The sequence below is a fragment of the Heterocephalus glaber genome, unplaced genomic scaffold (genome assembly GCF_053883595.1).
Source record: "Heterocephalus glaber isolate CG9 unplaced genomic scaffold, H.glaber_assembly_v1.0 deba00000331, whole genome shotgun sequence".
Lineage (NCBI taxonomy): Eukaryota > Metazoa > Chordata > Mammalia > Rodentia > Bathyergidae > Heterocephalus > Heterocephalus glaber.
Window position 1 is genome coordinate 31,860,747 of NW_028258142.1, and position 18,662 is coordinate 31,879,408.

An 18,662-nucleotide genomic window follows, 5' to 3' on the forward strand; every position below is an offset into this window, starting at 1 on the left:
AGGTCTGTGATCTTCTCTTAAAAGGTAACATACTCCCTTCTTATCTTTCAACTCACCCAGTACAGTTCTAGCTTTCTGCTCACCACCTAATATTTCTAAAGAACCAGTGACCTTCTTGCCACCCTACTGCCCATTCCCAGCTCTCTGAGATGATGTGGTGGTGACCAGCCACATGTAGGTCAGCCAGGTAGGGATCTGGGCTAAAGACCCTCACAGGAAGAGCTCAGCAGCTCCCCACCAGGAGCCTTCCAGCCCAGTTCAGACTTACCCCCAGGACAGAAGGCAGAGATCAGCACTAGAGCACCATAAGCCCATAGATTGGCTGTACACAGATGGAGCTACAAACCAGAGACATTCCTAAGTGTGCTTTCAATCTTGAAGCAGTCAGCCATGTCAAGCAGCATCTGTCACTTAAGCATTTTTGAGATCCTTGTTCTCTGAACCTCTATCATTTCCTTTAACAAGTTCCTGCTGGCTTAAACCACCAGTGGTACATGCATGACTGTCCCATTGGGCATCTTGTACCACCGGTGGTACAAACAGATCTAATCACTTCTATTGGGTTATTTTACTAATAAAAACCTACTGATGGGACAGTCATGGATGTACCACTAGTGGTTCAAGCCACCTGGCATCAAGACATACAAATTACAGGCCCATTATCAATGTGTTTTAGTGTTCACAGCAGTTCTCTGAAGCTTATGTTGCTAATTCATGTTACAGGTAGAAAAAGAGACTACAATGGTTCGAGGCCCTATGTCGTTAGTTAAATATGTAATGCCCAATTTTTATTGGTTTTCATCTGTTTAAGCCCAGCTAAATCACAAATCTTTGGTTAAATTCACAATTTTACTTTTATATTATGAGAAGCTATCACCTTTTTTCCTTTGTGTGGCATCCCTGATAAGAAATTAGCAACTTGGTGTGACCAATTAAGCAGTGTGAGATAAAGGACTCCCACCTGCCTGCCAGGCACAGGGATGTTTGAGACCCCCCCAGCAAGAGCAGTGAGATAAACTGGTGCTGATGAGAATGTAATTAGTAAAGCCAGTTCCACTGCCTAACAGTTTATAATGTAGCTAATTGCTTTCACATCTACAACAGCTATAAATAGACTTAAGAAATGCCTCTTTAAAAACATGACTTGAAACTATTAACATATTCATTTGTTTTAAATACTAAAGAATAATTTTCCCCCTCATTTTTTATTGTAAAAAATAATATTTTATTAAACGTGGTGAAAGACCTCAAAAGGAGAATATTTTTTCTCTGAAGATGTTCTGTTCCTACATTCTCCTATGTCCAGGGTCCTGTATCCTACACTGTGTGTAGGTTGGAGGGACAAGTAGTGAGTTGGGTGTGCAGGCCAGGCAGCGAGGGCCATCCTAGGCTATGTTTCTTGGCCGGCAGTCCTGATACCATCTCTCACAGCATGCCAACAGGAAGAATCTCTAGGCCAAAATGGCTCAAAGATAGTCTTGGCTTAAAGCCACCAACCTGAGCCATGACAATTCCTAAGGTCCAGTAGTCACAGTGGAGTAGCTTGGACCAAGGCCAAGTGCTCTCTCCCCCACTTCCTTTCCACTCTGATGACTTCAGCTGTGAAGGAATAATGGTGTACATGAGTCCATTGCTTTCCACACTAACATGTTCCTTAAAGTCTACATGCATGCCATTTAGAGCAAATGTTTTCTTTTTTTAAAAGTGTATTTTAAATTTAAAACTTTAGTTAGAAACATTGAGATGGTCAACATATTATAAAATGCTTGTTCTTAAATGTACTTGGAGTGCTGCTTGTTAATGGTATTTGTGCTGATTGTTGAAAGGCAGCTACTGATGCTCAGAAAAGCAGGTATCTCTGTAAGAGAACTTCCAGCTGATACAAGAGCAAGCACTGTCCCTTTTCCAGTGCAGGAATATGCATATTTATCATCTTCCCAAGAGTGAGGTGCAGTCTTTCCCTCAAAGCCCATTGAAAACTGACAACTAAAAATTTTCTGTCTAAACAATGGAGATTTTTCTCCCAAACAGTAGCATTAACCATGTAAAAGAGCTGATTAAAAAGAAAATGTATTTTGATTGTTTACAGCCATAGTTAAGTTATAATAATGCGTATTATACAAATTAATGGGTTTCTCTGGGATGTTTCCATATATACATAGATTGTGTTTTAATCTTGTTCACCTTCTCTTGCTCCCCACATTCTCCTTTCCCTTCCATAATAGTCCTTCTTCCACTTTCAGTTCTTTAAATTTGCATGTATGAGAGAAAATTTGTGATGTCTGTTTTTTGTATATTTTGCTTAGAATGATGTCCTCTAGTTCATCCATTTTCCTGCAGGTAATATAATTTCATTTCTCTTTATGGCTGAATCACACTATTGTATATATAATACACCATATTTTCTTTATCCATTCATCTATCATTGAGTACCTAGGCTGACTCCATGTCTTGGCTCTTGTAAATAGTCACAACAAACATTCATATGCAGGTATAGTGTTTTGGGGGGAGGGGGTTGTGTCTTTTTTGTTGTTGTTGTTTGTTTGTTTTCAGGGGGGTGTTATTATTTGTTTTTGAGACAGGTCTCACTATGTTGTTCAGGCTGGCCTTGAACTCACTATATAGCTTAGGTTGACCTCAAGCTCACAGCAATCCTCCTGCCTCAGCCTCCCGAGTGCTAGTCTTACATGTGTATACCGCCATTCCGGCTGCAGGTATAGATTTTAAAGATAAGATTCTAGGCAAGAGATCTTCATCAAACTGTTTTACTGTGTGTTGTTTTAGTTTCACATGTTTGTTGTAAAGGAAATCTCTTTTGTATCCTTATAAGCACAAAGAATAGGTGTGATTTCCAAGGTAACAGCTAAGCAGACAGCTGTAATTGATATTTCCTTAAACTGTCAAATGGTCTTTAGAAAGTGTTTTCATACTTCTCTTAATCCCTTTTCAAACAGATTTGCCTCAGGTTTTTAAAAACTATAAATTTCAATAGCAGACAGTACCAAACCCAATACCTATGGACCCTTTTCAAATAAGTGACAAACACAGTTAAGGAAGTGCTTGGTTTGTCTGAATATGTTACTGTAACTGTTTTTTAATTAAAAGGAAGTGATTTTTAGAAAGGCTGTATCGATGCCATTTCCCAGGACTGATAATGATGTGAAGGACTTCATTCCTGGTCAGCAAACTTATAAACAAGCTTCTCCATAGTTCTAAAAGCATATCCAGAGTGAGTAGGTTGAAGGAAACTTTCTCCTCCTCACCCAGCTATGTGAGGGTTTTTGTATGAATCTTCTGTCAAGTAACTATTTTTCATTGTAATTTTGAGTTTGTTTATAGTTGGGACACACCTGGGGGAGTCCCTCTGTGTCCCAGCCCTCAGATGGATGGGTGGGAAGTGACAATAATTGATAATTTTTGCATAGGTCTTTGGCTGTTACCTATAGCCCAGTATTGCACAGGATACCTTGGTTTTTCGGTCTTGTGGTCAGCGTAGAGTGCTCTGTATGGTCACTGAGTCTACAAAAACAAATCCTAAATTGAATATGAAGCCTATAGCTCTTTTCCAGAGTTAATGTTTTGAAGAACTCACCTTACCTCTTCCAAATCACTCTTAGTATCAGAGAGCCATAATTAAAACATAGCTTTTAAAACAAAATATAAATTCTCCAGACTGCACCTTGGCCATGTTTATACCCAAAGTATGGGACAGTGCCAGCTTAGGTGAAAGTCTGCCTTGAACAGCTTTCCATTTCTGTTAAGTTACAGATCGCTTCATTAATGTATTAAAAAGCATAGACTGCTTCTCTGACAGAAGCAAGAGAAAAGGGCTGAAAATTTGAAATACTTATTAGTGATCTGATTTTAGATTTCCTTGTGTGATTTTTGATACGTTTCTGACCTTAGCATTTAACAGATCTTTCACACAATAAGTTACATCTCAAGCAGTATCATTATGAAGATTGTCCATTCCTACTCATGCCACAAACATCTTGAAAATTCATTTTAGAAAGTGTATAGATTATAATTTAATCAGCTGGAAGTGTGCTCTAGTATGACAGACTGAGTCAGAAGGATATCTTTAAAATGTGAACTTTCCCTGAGGCTCCCATTATTTTTCTGTGGAAGTTTCTCCATACCAGTCTGCCCTTTCTCATATGTGCCTGGGTACTCTGATACCATTCTTGAGAGGTCCCTGGGCGGCTATCTTCTTGTCCCCATGTGTCTCAGTTAATGCATACTATGGTGGCTTTCTGGCATAGATTGTGGGCCAATGAGTTTAACAAGGGACTACTGAATAAAGTTTTCATTCAAAGAAAACTCTGGCTGATAGTGGGATATCTCTGGATGTGAAGGTATAACTAGTGGTCTAGAAGAGAACTCTGGTGATCCTGAACCAGGACTGCAGCATTCTTATTTTGTGCAGAAAAGATTATGGACACTTAACTGTGGACAGACCTCGATACTTGATTGAGACAGGAGGTAGGTGAAGGCAAGATCCCTAATTTCAGAGGGCAGTATGTGAGGGCAATTTTTCACCATGTCAAGTTTGGAGTTGCCAGTGGAACATCCACAGGAAGGAAGATATTGAGCAGATAGCTGGAAATACGATCACAGTGATGAAAAAAGAGCCAGACTGGAGAGAGAGGATTGAGAGGAATAATGGAAGCACCTGGAGACTGTCCAGGGAATGAGTATTGGAAAGAAATAAGCAGATCTTGCAAACAGCAGTGTGGAGGAGGGGAAAGCAGGAAGATGGGCCACTAGGAGTTGCTGGAGGAGAAGTTGGGAGGACAGGGAGGAACTGGAGGAGGCAGAACCACCACAGCAGAAGAAAGGCCTCCAGGAAGAAGGAATGGGTTGGATTGGAAGCTTTGGAGAGGATAGATAAGATGAAGAATGAAACCATTTCTAGCCACTGGGCTTTGCAAGGAGAATCCGCAAATGGTCTCTCAGGATCCATTTCAGTAGTGTGGGGAGGCAGCCTGAGAACTTCTGTTCAGGTAGGACTGAAGTAGGTCAAGGGAGAAGGTACATTGTCTTTGGCCACCTTGTTAGGCAGCCAATAGTACACTGAGAGAGAAGAGATAGGATTACCCATTCCAGGCCTGGTGCAAGAATTCAGGGTGTGCTTTTGTCAGGAATATGGTAGCATTCTCCAGTGCTGATTTCAGTGTCTCCATCCTGTTGCAGCCACAAGGTAGCTAGCAATGAGATTGAGCTCGAGCTTCTTACCAGATGGTTCTTGGCTTCAAGATCATTGGATGGTGCTGGCATTTGTTTATTATTGTGATGCTGGGGATTGAACCAAGGACCTATCACATGCTATGCAAGCACTCTGCTGCAAAGCTACATCTCCAACACCAATCAGTTGATGTTTTTAGATTGAACTTAAAACCCAGGCCAGAAAACTAAAGAACCACAACCTTTATTTGCATGTAAACCACTGTGCAAAAAAATGGAAATCAGACACCCCTGGTGGTTGGTGTTGCAGTGAGAAATAGAGAGTGCAGAGGAAGAATTAAAATATACATTGATCCCAGCACATGTGCACATGTAATCACACAAGTACACACAGTTGTCTCATTGCCTTGTAACCCATCTGACTAGCAACCACACTGTGTAAAATAAAATACTGATTTATATATAATTACTTCTGACTCTAAAATTGAACTAAAAAATGTAAACTTCTAATACCTGAGAGTCATGTTGGAAGAACTATTTTTTGTATTTATTTTAGTTTTAAATACTTGATATAGGAAGCAAGTCTATAACTTTAACCAGCACCAGATACCGCTTTTGAACCATCATAACCTTGTCTGTGTGGGTAGGCATACTCAGGCTAATCCTTTCTTTTTTTTTTTTTTTTTTTTTTTTTGTACGAGGGATCAAACTCCGGTCCTAGTGCTGCGGAACCACTGAGCTAAATCCCTGGCCCTGGCTAATCCTTTCTGATTGTATGGTGTTCTTGCATAAGACTAGGCTTAACATTTGGTGAAAATTAATATTTATTTTATGGAATTTATGTTACCTGTTACACAAAGAATATCAGAAGCCATCAGATGGAGGAGTATTCAATGAGCCAAGTATCTGCATTTTGCAGCTTTTATTTATTTATTTTTTTATTCATATATTTATTGGTACATTTTAGGTATACAATATGTTTACACTTATCATTGGGTGCTTGTACCTGTACATGATGTATCTTAGTTCTTATTTTTTCCCCCTTTACCTGTGTGCCCTTCACCCCCTCCACCCTTCCCTATTTACATAGATTTTGTTTCCATTTTTTTTTTTCTCATAATTTTTCCTTTCCCTTCTTCCCTTTCCCCTTCCCCTCCCACCACCCCTACACCTTTGGACCTTTTCCTATTTCAAATTATCAATTATTCATTTTAATCATTTTCATCCTTATTTACACTTTCAGTTTCTCACTCTAGAGAAACTATTCAGTATTTACACATGTGTGTCCTATTTATTTCACTTAAGAGTATGGCCTCAGTATGCATCCATTTAGCTATAAATGTCTCTAGTTTCTCGTTCTTTATGGCTGAGTAGTACTCCATTTTATAAAACCCCATCTTCTTTATCCAGTTTCCAGTTGATGGGCACTTGGGCTGTTTCTAAGCTTTAGCTATTACAAACTGTGCCGCTATAAAGATAGGTGCACATATATTTCTGTGGTATGATTCTTTTAATTCTTTGGGGAAAATACCCAGTAGGGGAATAGCTGGGTCAAATGGGACCTGTAGTCCTAGTTCTTTGAGGTATCTCCGTACTGATTTCCACAGTGGTTGCACCAGTCTGCACTCCCACCAAAAATGGAGAAGGGTTCCTTTCTCCCCACACCCCCGCCAGCATTTGTTAATGGTTGATTTTGCCAGTTTTTAAATAGATGTGTTTCAAGTTCTGGACAGTGATACTATGACTGTCCTGAGTAATGTCAGGTTTCAAGAAGCCCTAATGGAATGAGATGGCCATGACCTGTTTTATCCCCCAACTCATGTTATCCTGCAGCATAATTACCTAATGAGGTTGCAGAACCTGCCTTCAAATGAGCTAAGTCGCCGAAGTCTAACATCCAGGTTCTGAGAATAGCTCTAATGTGCCAACAGCACCATCATGCTTCTTTCTCTGGACACTAACATGTTCGTGCTGAGACATCATTAGCTTGTTGACATCATGACTGTACTGCCTCGGAGTATGGGAGGGGAAGGAAAAGAGTGAGATGATCCAGGGCATACTGTATGTTGTAATATGAAAGGACTGTATGTGTTGCCTGATATTTGTAGGCTTCTAAGAGTCTTTGAATACACCTCACCTGAAATACAGAGTTGAAATACTGAGGGTAGATGCCATTAAATTATTTTGTGAGTTTTGGACCTGTCCATTATATGATCCTTTTATTTTCCAAGCTATCAGTATGATGGCCTACTTATAATGTTCGGCAGGTGCCCAATGAATTCTAATTAAACTGAGTCTCAAGTTGCAGAGGATTCTAAGGAATTCAAAGCAGAACATGATCAGAGAAGAAGCTGGCCGTCACTGCTCTTTAGGATGCCTTTTATGAAGGTGATGTTGGACCTTGAATACTTAGCTTACCTCAGCCTAAATCTCCCGCTCTGAATTTTCAGGACATGTTATCAGCTGGAGGATTATTTCTTGGAATGGATTTTTATGTACTTGGTCATGATTGCAAGCACATCAAAGATGAAAGCTGTATTCTAAACTCTTTTGTATTTCTACCTCCTTGATATTGCCAGTGTAAATGACAAGGGTAACTTTGAATATTGAAACAAGCTCTGTCCTAGGTGTCCAGCCCTCTTCCTCCTTGGAGGAAGAGGTTGGTAGGCTGTGGGTTTAGCACAGACCTCAGGTGCCTCCTGGGTGCTTGAATGGGTGAGTACTCTGGAAAGGATCACAGGGGACACAGGAATGGTCCTGGAGAGATGGGCCTCAGGATAAACAGAGTAGGAAGGAGTGGAGTGTTTCAAGTAAGAGTAGCACAATAAGCAAAGGGGTAGAGGTTGAAATAAACAAGTGCGCTGCTTTATGGGCCAGCAGGTGGGGTCAGCCTGACTGCTTTGCAAAGTATCTTTTGAGGGAGGATGAGCGGGATTGGATTATGGAGTCCTTGAATACTAGACCAGGGCATTCAGACATCATAATGGAAGAAGAGGGAACCATGCATTTAAGTGGGGTTTAAAACAAGTGGATGCAAAGTGGGTTAAAAGGAGCAGAGCCTAGAGCCTGGGCCACTAGCAGCTTCTGGTCTGTTGAGGATGGAAGTAGCAAGGTTGGCAAAGGGGACCTGAGTTCTTTACCCTCTGCGTGGGCAGATTCTTGCTACAGGCCTCACAGTACTTTGTACTGGCCCCAGCTTTGACTTCCCCAGGGCACGATGGCAGAGCTGTGTTCTGAGGCAGAGATGTCTGGCTGAGGGGCCTGATGGCCAGGACTCTGTGCCACCAGTTCTTCATCCAAGGCGTCCATCTACACCTTGCTACCAACAGAGATGTTAACCCAGAGAAGCCACATAACTGAATCCTTGTAACAACCCCATATAACACATATGGTCTTATACCAGGGCTCAGGGAAATCATATAACGTTAAAAAAAAAAAAAAAAAAAAAGGCCAACAAGTATGAGAAATGGTATTCAAACATAGTCCTGTGAGATCTTATCTCTGCCTCCTACCATACCACATGGAAATGAAATTATGCCCATCCTCATAGGTGAAGGTTAAATAAGATTGTCAGGAAAAGCTACTGTTTTCCAGCCTTTTAAAACTGTTCACATGCCACAAAACTCAGCTTTATGTGTAGGCAGAGGAGGATTTCTGGGGACTGAACCCAGGGCCATCACACTGAACTATATCCCTAGCTTTAAAATAAAATATTTGAAATAGGGTCTCACTGAGTTACTCAGGCTGGGTTCAAATTTGGGATCCTCCTGCTTCAACCTCCCAGAATGCTGAGATGATAGGCATGTGCCACCACACCCAGCAAAACTCACTTTTTGAAGTATACAATCCAGTGGTTTTTAGTATGTTTACCAAACTGTGCAACCATCACTACTATAAATTCAAGAATATTTTCATTAATCTAAGAAGAAACCCTGTATCTATTAGCAATTACTCCATTTTTCTCCTCCACCTGCTCTGTCAATCATTAAATCACTTTCTGTTCCCTGGACATTTCATACACTAAAGAGAATGACACACTATGTGTTCTTCTGTGCCTGGTTTCATTCACTGAGCATGTTTTCAAGGTTCATCTATATCAAGCATGAATGAGACATTCTTTCCTTTATATTATTGACCAATATTCCATTGTATGGATATATAACACATTGCATCCACTCAACAGGTGATGGGCATTTGAGGAGTTCTAATAGGTTGCTCTTATGAATAATGGTGCTGTAAATGGTGTACAGGGTTTTGTGTGGACGTGCCTTTATTTCTCGTGAGCATATCTTAGGAAAGCAATTTTGGAAGAACTTAAACAATATAAAGTGCAAGAGATCTCACTTTTATTATTCTTCCTGTGATTGTTTCTAGTTCCCATTAGTAGCTGACTTGTTTCATGATGACAAGGATGCTGCTCCCGCCACCACCTCAGCTGGGAAGGGGTCATCTTCGAAGATCAACATTCGCCCTGCCAAACCTCCCTTGAAGGCATCCAACAAAGAGCACAAGAAAACTGTGGGCCACCAGGTCAGCCCCAGGCTCATAGCCAGAAGCCATGGGCTGTGACACATGTGGCAGGGCTGGCTTCTCTGTAGATGTTGGCTATGGGGGCAGGCAGGCCACAGTGGCCTGGTGTCAACAGCCCTGGCCACTTAGGTCAAGCTTTTACTGAAGAGGAAACTCCAAAACTTCCACTAGAGAGGACTAACAGAAGAAAGGGAAGATAAATGAGGATAGCCCCAATCAATACCTTAATAGCTGAGGCTCAGCCACAGTGATTAGCTTATAAGGAGGCAGGGGGTCACATCTGCAGGGTAGAGAGAAGAGTTGAATAAGCTCAGGGATCAAGAGTCTGCTAAACCTCTCCCTTCTTCTGAGGCTTCTGTTGGCATTCCCCCAGTGCATCTCCAGAGAGAAGCCCCTGGCTACCACCACTTTTATTCCTGTGGATTTGCCAATTCTGGACATCTGATATAAACACAGTTATTCCTAGGATGCTCCTGCAGTGGATGTCAAGGCTGCAAGACCCCGGTGCTCAGCTGTCCACTCTTATCTCTCAGCACTCACTTGCCTTTTCATCTCACTTAATCCCTATCCCTTGGAATTAAGCACATTAAGGGATGGTCTCTGCTCATTTAGTTAGAATAGAGGCCCTACTCAGGGAAGGACTTGATTTTTGGTCCCAGCAAGGTAGCAATGTCAGCTGAAATCTGGTCCCAGGTCTCTGAGTTTCTTCCCCTGTTCTTTTGGATTAACAGTAATAATAGTAACAACTACTACTATCATCAACAGTATGAAGGCTTTTTTCCCCCTTACATTCAACAAAATGTTAAAAATAACCAAGTGCTGACTTTTGCTTTCCCAGTTTCGCAACTCGCTGAATCGCCTCATGGAAACCCTAAATGCCACAACACCACACTATGTCCGCTGCATCAAGCCCAACGATGACAAGCTGCCTTTTCAGTAAGTACCTGCTGGGCATAGCAAGCCCAAGAACCTCATTCCTCCTCAGAGGTTCAGAGGCAGTGGGGGCCCATTCCTATGGGGTTCTGCAGCTTCAGCATGGTGACTGGCCAGGTGATTTTATGTGTGAACACAGGCTGATGGATGTTGCTGGATGGCACCTGCAACTCTCCTGAATTCAAGAGGGTGAGAAAATATTGTTCTGCCATTACCTGGGGCTTGCAGTAGTGCTGAATGTGCATTCTTGAATCAAATATGAGGATCATGTAGAAGTGTGTCATTAAATGTGGAAGGCTGTGTCTCTCCCATAAAATATTAAATTCAGACATACAAGGATGGCAGAAGTGGTCAGAAAGGGCATTTCAGCACTGAGGAAGCCAGCCCTCAAATACACATGAAGTGTTAGGACACAAAGATCGTCCTGCTTCTCACATTGCCTCTGCCACCGCACTTCCAGGTTATCCACTTTACCTTCTCCTCACTCATTACCTCTACCTTGAAATTGTTCCTTTCAGTTCTATCCACACTCCTTTGGCTGGCTTCAAATCTGTGTTAAAGTAACTGAATTGTCTTGCCCATCTTTGGTTTCTGCCAAACTCCAGACCAGTATTTCTGCATGCTGTTACAGCTTCATTGGCCACCTCACATTCAACATGATTGAGACCACACTCTTGGTCTTTTCCTTCAAAAATGATTGCTCTTTCTTTGGTCTCTGCTTTAGTGAATACGTAACCATCCCTGACATCTCATTCACCTACCAGACCTGATGCCCCAAAATAGAAACCCGCGTCACTTTAGACCAGCTCTGTCCAGCAGGACCTTCCATGATGATGAAACTGTTCTGTACGCAGCAGCATTCAATGCAGTAGCAGCTAGTTGGCACCTGAAATGTGGCTAGTGTGGTTGTGGAACTGAATGTTTCATTTAAATGTCCCATCCCCACAGATGGGGAGTGGCTACCATGTTGAACAGCACACCCCCTGATTCCACTTCCTTTACTCTCATTGTCTCATCATCATTAAAGTCCTATGGAATCTACATGAAAATTTAACTCACTGTCTCCCTTTTTTTTCTTTTCCTATTTCCTTGTTCCAGATCCTCTTCATTTTTTTCCTTTAAAATTTTTATTAACATGTATCAATTATACACATTAATGAGGCTCAGTGTAATATTTCAGTGCCTACATCCAGCAACCACTGATCAAATGCAGCTGCCCTTTATTCGCCCCTCCCCTTCCATGTTCACTCTCATGTGGAATCAAGGAGTCAACCTGACTGTGTGACTGCGATAGCCAGACCTCCTTTGTTCCTGCCTGAGTACACCGCAGGCCATTAAAGAGCCTCTTGCTCACCTCAGCAGCTCCTCTTCCCTGACTCTGGACCTCCACATGTGCCATTCCCTCTGCCTAGGGAAAATAGGTTTTTAATTTTTTTAAACACTTCATTCCCATCTTTCTTTATGCTAAGACCAAAAGGGAAACCATAGAAATTTCTTTCTACGATATCATTCATTTTGGCAACTCTGACACTCAGACTGAACATTTGAATTGCCTTCTGCAGTTCCTGTCATTTAATAAAGCTTGAGCCCTCCCCCATGGGCCTTGGGGTGGAGGAAGATGACTAAGGAGACAACAGTGAGTCAGTCTTCTCTGAATTGTGCTGACTGCTCACTTTCTTCCTCCACATTCCTGAGACGTGCTTGAGAGCCCCGCCCCCACCAGTGTGGCATCTGTTTACTGGCTGGCTGCAGGAAAAGAAACTGATGGAAGAGCAATGTGTGTGAAAGACTCAGATTATGTGTGAAGGACAGAGTAACATGAAGGGCCTGGAAGAGGAAAGATGGTGCTTAGTACCTATTCTGCCCCAGCCAGCTATGGCCCTGGGCCGTTCATTGACCAAAGCCTGGTACCTTCCAAGTGCCAGGTACTCTGTGGGTTTCCCTCCCATTTGAGACATGGATGAGAAAGGGACTTTCTAATCTTAACACTGTTTTTTCTAAGACCCTTCTTTGTCTCCAGGATCAAAATTTTTCAACAAATACAGAGAATGGGAAGAATAAAAAAAATAATAACCAAATCAGAAAACCTGAATTCTTGTTCAAGCTCACTACTGATTGTTTGGCTAATCACAAAGCAGTCTTTTATTGACTTTGTCTCATTGTTTTATCTGTTAATTGTGATTTTATAATATCCTAATGAAAAAAGTCCAAAGAGATAATGGAACTACTTGTAAGAAGTATAAGCATTCATATGATTAGAATTATTGTTATTGGCAATATTTTAGAAGGAAATTTCTATGTCTTTCTTCCCATTCCTTATCAAACAATAAAAGGGCTTTCCTCACTCAGGGAAGAGGTGGCCTGGGGTGAGTGTTAGAATCTACAATCACTTGGAAGAGGACCTGGCCAGGTTCCTTGAAGGCCAGCCCACTGGTCCCAGAGTCTTGGAGCTGTACCTGTGAGATATTGCCAAGCCTGAAGAAGTACAGGACTGATTGAGTGACATCTAACTTCAGAGGTGGAGCCCAGTGTGGACATCATGGGATTCTCACTCTGCATCCAACAAGCTCCAGGCTCTGTTGTTGTTCACGCACCTTGTACCGGGAAGGGAAAATGGAAAGCTGCCATTTGACTCTATGTATCTGTTGCAACCTGAGTTAGATGATAATTGTCCTCACTAGGATCCTCCAGAATTTAATAGCAGAAGGCCTGGTTTTCCATTCTTCATCAACTCAGCAACTGCAGGCAGGCAGAAGGGGAGATGTGCTTGATAAGGAGTTTTCTGCACTACTGAAGGTCTAAGATTAGAATACAGAAGGCTGGCTATCTTTACAGCTTCCGAAGAGTGTACGAAGAGGAAAAGAGTGGCAGTATCTTCTTTGTATCATGTCTTTTATCTTCTTTCTGAAAAGTCTTTTTCATATCACTTGGCCATTACAACAAACTTGTGAGTTATAGACAGCAGATGTCCTCAGCACCCGCTGAGTGAATGAGGAAAATGTGTTACGGAGACATCATGTCTTCTGCAGAGTGATGCCAGCAGTTGGTAGCAGAGCTGAGGCTGACCCACATTCACTCCAGCCCAGAGCACAGCGGGTGATGTTGCCATCTTGGGAAGGAAGAGCAGTTGTGAGGAATGAAGTGGTTTGGCTTAGCTTCTGAAGCAGTGAAGAAGTTAAGGCCGAGCTTACTTGCCGGATGCTTTCTGGGGAACCAGCTCTAGGCGTGGTGTGTACAGCTCCAAGAGAAGACTGACAACGCATGCACACGTGGACACACACTATTCCCAACAGACTTTTGCTATGTTGTGTGTAGGTGGAGACTTTCAGCAAGCTATTCCCTGGCCATCAGACCAGGACCCACCCAGTCAAAAGCCAAGATGCACAGTGTCCACAAAGCATGATGCAGGGAGATACAAGACCAGGGAGGGATGGGATGGCAGGAAAGAGGAATAGTTCTTTTAAGGAAGGGAATGGTTATTAAGGAGCATCTGTTTGTTCCACTAAAAAAGTGGTGGGAGGTCCTAGAGGGAGTAGGGACCCTACCCATACCTCCCATGGCACCAGAAGTGAAGTGTTACAGATTCTTCTGAGCATGCTGCCATCCCTACCTTGTGTAGAGCTGAGTTCCCTGTGGATGTGCCAGGCAGAGAGAAGGCACCAGTGGTCATATGACTGCTATGGGGAGGTGTGGAGTCCTGCAGAGGGAGTCCCCAGTCCATAGAACACCCTTTGCAAAGCTTAAGGGCATTTGCTTTACACTCATAATTTGGGACACAACTGCCTGCCTTGGAGGTGAGTGGAGCAGAGACTAGACAGTAAAACCTGCATCCCAAATTCTATGTGTGGTCACTAGCAGTCTTTATGTCCAAAGAACTGCCTTATGATACTGATCAAGGCCCTCCTTTGCTCCCAGAACCTGTGCTACATCCTGTGGAAGACCAAAAGACTGCACACAGTGTGGTATCAGAAAATAGTATGCCTGCAGTCCTAAAAGACCTTAGCACTGGAGGAGCTTTGATTCTGGTGAAAAATATGAAATTGTCATACAGAGTAACTTTGTTGTTTGGGACTGTGTAAAATTCAGCACCCAGTTGTGCTTTACACTCTCAGGGTTGTGGGTGACCTGAGGCTGGCATCATTCAGGACTGATCAGAACAATGATATCTGGGGAACTGGGTGTTGAGAGAATACAAGACTTGAGCAGGCTGAGGGGAGGAGTGAGGAATGGAAGCAAGTGCAGGCCTAGAGGAGAGTATGGAACTTTCTTGGGACCCAAAATCCACAGCTCTCATGGGATTCAGAGTGTGCCTGGAGTGAAGAGGGAGCTTGTCTTGTCAGTCACTTGGGAAGTACCTGCTGAGCCCAGGCCAGCCCAAGGCATCATCTGCTAAATGCATGTACAGTATTAATGGACTTTTGTGTCCTGGGCCCATGTGATACTCAGCATTAGAGTGTGATATGGGTTACACATTGAGCAGGTCACTGAGAGAGGAGAGGACAGACAGGGAGTCCCATGGAGACAGGTGAGTCTGAGGATGGCAGACCCCCAAGTTACATACATCTGCAGGGTTCCAGTATCTGGGTAGGCCTCGCCACTGGGAAGAGAATACCTGGGTTGTTGTGGAGAGTGATGGTGTGGCAAGAGGCTGCCTGCTGGGCAGTTGCAGGTCCTAGAGCTGATGTAGCCCCCATTTCTTTTCTTTTTTATCCACCAAGGCAAGCTGGCTCCCCACGTCCTGGCCAGCGTTCTGATGACAGCCACTATGATGTGTGGCTGTGAACCTGGGGGTGGTCCTCCTTTCTGCCATTCCATTTATAAAGGAGGAGGAACAAAAGAACCATATCCTTTAGCTGTAGTTGGGCTGCAGACAATCAGAAGGAAAGAGAGCTTTATTTCTCATCTCTTCTAGCAGAATGGGAAGGCAGATTTAGCCACTTATAAATAGCAGTTTAATTCTTTCTCAGTCGAGACTCCCTGATCACCCAGCCAACGTGATGTGTTTCCTCAGGGGTCCCACAGCACTTTCACCGTGTTTCCTACAGTCTGCCTTATAGTGTGCACTACTGTGTCCTCTAATCTCCAAGCACCACTGCCTTTAGGAAGCCCACATGAGGTTTGAGTTATTCTATAGCATCACACTCAATATCTGTGTGTGAATGAATTCTGGGTTTTAGGTGCTAGGCTTGGCATCACAGGGCATGGGAGTGATCTAAAATGGACCCATCGCTCTAAAGATGGGAAGACAAAGTTCTTCATCTACATGATTCTTAATGAGTATCTGTCATGATCCTAGCTAACTATGTGTACCCTGATCTTGTGCCAGGAGCTGTTCTACTTGCTTCCATGGGCTGTTATATTTAATCTTCGTACTAACCCTAGAAAATGGGTACTTTAATTATCCCATCACATACTGAGACCCAGAGAGGTTAATCTTGCCCCAAATTAAATGTGCTGTTGCTTGTGGCCATGTCATGAGTCAAACCCAGGTCTGCCTGGCCTGAAATTCACCTTTTTAATCACCAACCCAAGTAATGCTTATGGTGCTAAGTGAGCTATAGACATATAGCATGAGCTATGAATACTGAATTAGGACACATGCCCGTGTGGATGGAAACAGGGCACACTCTGGAGAGGAGGCAGGAATGAGTCTTAGAGGGTAGGCAGAATTCAGTTAGGCAAAGAAGTAAGATCACCCAGGTAGGATTTAAGAATGTACATAAATGCCTCATGCATAGAACTGAAGATGCTAAAATGGCCCATTCACCTGCCAATCAGTCTGTGCTTTACCCCAGCTTTGTACACAGCCATCCATACATGCTGTGGGGAAAGATGTGCTTTCCTTCTCTCCTGTTCTGTTTGCTATGTGTCAGCATACCCACTCATCACTTATTTTATTGTTTGGCAGCTTTGACCCAAAGAGAGCCGTGCAGCAACTCAGAGCCTGTGGGGTGTTGGAGACGATTCGCATCAGTGCAGCTGGCTATCCATCCAGGTAATGTGCTGCCAGCCACACCCTTCTGGGCTGCTATAGAGCAGTCCAGTGGGGTGCTCCCGGGAGTCCTCATACCTACTGTTAACCAGAAACAGATCCTCAAAAAAGTTCCCACACCCTGAGGGCCCAAGCAAGATGCTGATGGAAATAAGAATTTCAGTTTGACGTGAAAAATACAGGGATTAACAGTAACATCCTTTGGGTTTTTCAAATTCTACATTGTCACTGGTCCAGGTAATGAACTAGCTAGAGCAGCAGAGGGATTCCTTCTACATTCAACTCTCACATGCCCTTTTTTCTTTTTTTTTTTTTTGTAAAATACAGTAACATAATATTTACTGTCCTAACCATTTTTAAACAGTAGCATGAAGTATGTTTACATTGTTGTACAACCATCACTACCATCCATTTCCAGAACTCATCTCATCTTGTAAAACATGTAATAGAAACTCCCTGTTTTATTCCTGTTTGTTACTATAACAAAATACCTCAAGCAAACTAACTTTATAAAGAAAAGAGATTTATTTAGTTCATAGTTTTAGAGGAGGAAAGTCCAAGATTATGTGGGAGGGATAGGTAATATCAGATAGAAAGCTAAAGAGCACCTGGAGTCCTATAATACCTTCTGAGGGGTTCTTCTGGTGTCCCAATTGGACTAAGGACCTTCCAGTATGTCCCACCTCTTAGATTTCAGCATCTCCTAATACTCTGGGGACTAAACTTCAACACATGAATCCTTGAGCAAATTACATCAACCATGACCCTCCCCATTCCCTTTCCCCCAACCTTCAGAAGCCACCTTTCTACTTTGTCTCTGAATTTGACAACTTAAAGTGCCTTGTATAATTGGAATCATGTAATATTTTTGCTCTTTGTGATTGACTTGTTTCACTTAGTGTAATGTCTTCAAGGTTCATTCATATTGATAGCATGTGACAGAATTTTCTTATTTTTAAGGCTGAATAATATTCCCTTGCAGGGAGCCAGGGGTAGCTCAGTGATGCTATGCCTGCTTGGCCAGCGCAAGGTCCTGAGTTTGAATCCCAGTACTGAAAAAATAAAATAAAAATATTTCCTTGCATGTCTATAGCACATATTGCTTAACCATTCATCTATTGTTAGATCCATTTACCTTTTAGCATAGAGTCCCTAAGGTGGAAAATATAATTTCATTGAGTTAAAAAATAAATCTCATGGTCTGATGTGCATTGTGGATAAGCCACTGAAGCTCTCCAAGTCTGAGGAAGCCATGCCAGGACTATGGACTTCCTGTGGATGCTTGCCTGAAATAGGGTGGGAAGCAAGTGACAATCCCACTAGCTCACACCAAATTACATACTAGTGTGACATAAACCAAGCAGCTTCTGCTGACTAGGATTGAATTGAGCAGCATGGCAGCCCAGAGCTGTGGTACTGCCCATGAGGATCATCTGTCCTGAGAAGTCCCTTGAGTGTCAGGGTGGATGGAGCCAGAGTGAGGATGAGGGGGTAGGTAGGACAGCCTTCTTCTCCACTTGTCACTTTCCCCTGCAGTGGGGGACCATTTCACATGCAGTGGTTAATTACCCATAAACAGCTTAACCATAAACAGTTCCCACATGTTAAGCCTGGAGGAAAATTGTTGCTGGAATTAGGAATTTGCATTTTACCTAGAAAGTATAAGAACAATTACTAATCTGCAACATCTAGGCAGCTTTTCAAAACCCAGCAGGATGATCATGGGAGCCAAGTCTAAGGCCATTAATTTTTTTCTTTTCAACGACATCTTACCTTGCTTAGGAAAAAAGGCAGAGTGTGTCCTGGGGCCCTTTCTCATTTTTTGACTTTGGTGTTTACACACTAATAGGTAGCCACCCCCTTTTATGAAGATAGGCTAGCTTCTGCTTCTTAGATAAGGCATGGCATTCCTTTTCTCGGTCTGCCCTGTAGCATCCAGCATCTCTATCTTTTGATTGAGGGGAGAGGGTCCAGGTCCCAGGTTGAGTGGCTCAGGTCTAAGTTCAAACTACTGAAATTTCAG

At 42.7% G+C, this 18,662-nt stretch overlaps 1 protein-coding gene across 5 annotated transcripts in view; it reads left to right on the forward strand.

Moving 5' to 3' along the window:
* Positions 1-18,662, forward strand: part of Myo5b (myosin VB) — a 385,932-nt gene that overhangs the window by 273,930 nt on the left and 93,340 nt on the right. For all 5 annotated transcript variants that reach the window (XM_013075970.3, XM_087192987.1, XM_087192980.1 and 2 more), the window contains 3 exons: positions 9,559-9,714; positions 10,553-10,650; positions 16,556-16,642. In XM_013075970.3, coding sequence (XP_012931424.1) covers positions 9,559-9,714; positions 10,553-10,650; positions 16,556-16,642 — 341 coding nt within the window. The remainder of the gene's footprint in view (positions 1-9,558; positions 9,715-10,552; positions 10,651-16,555; positions 16,643-18,662) is intronic.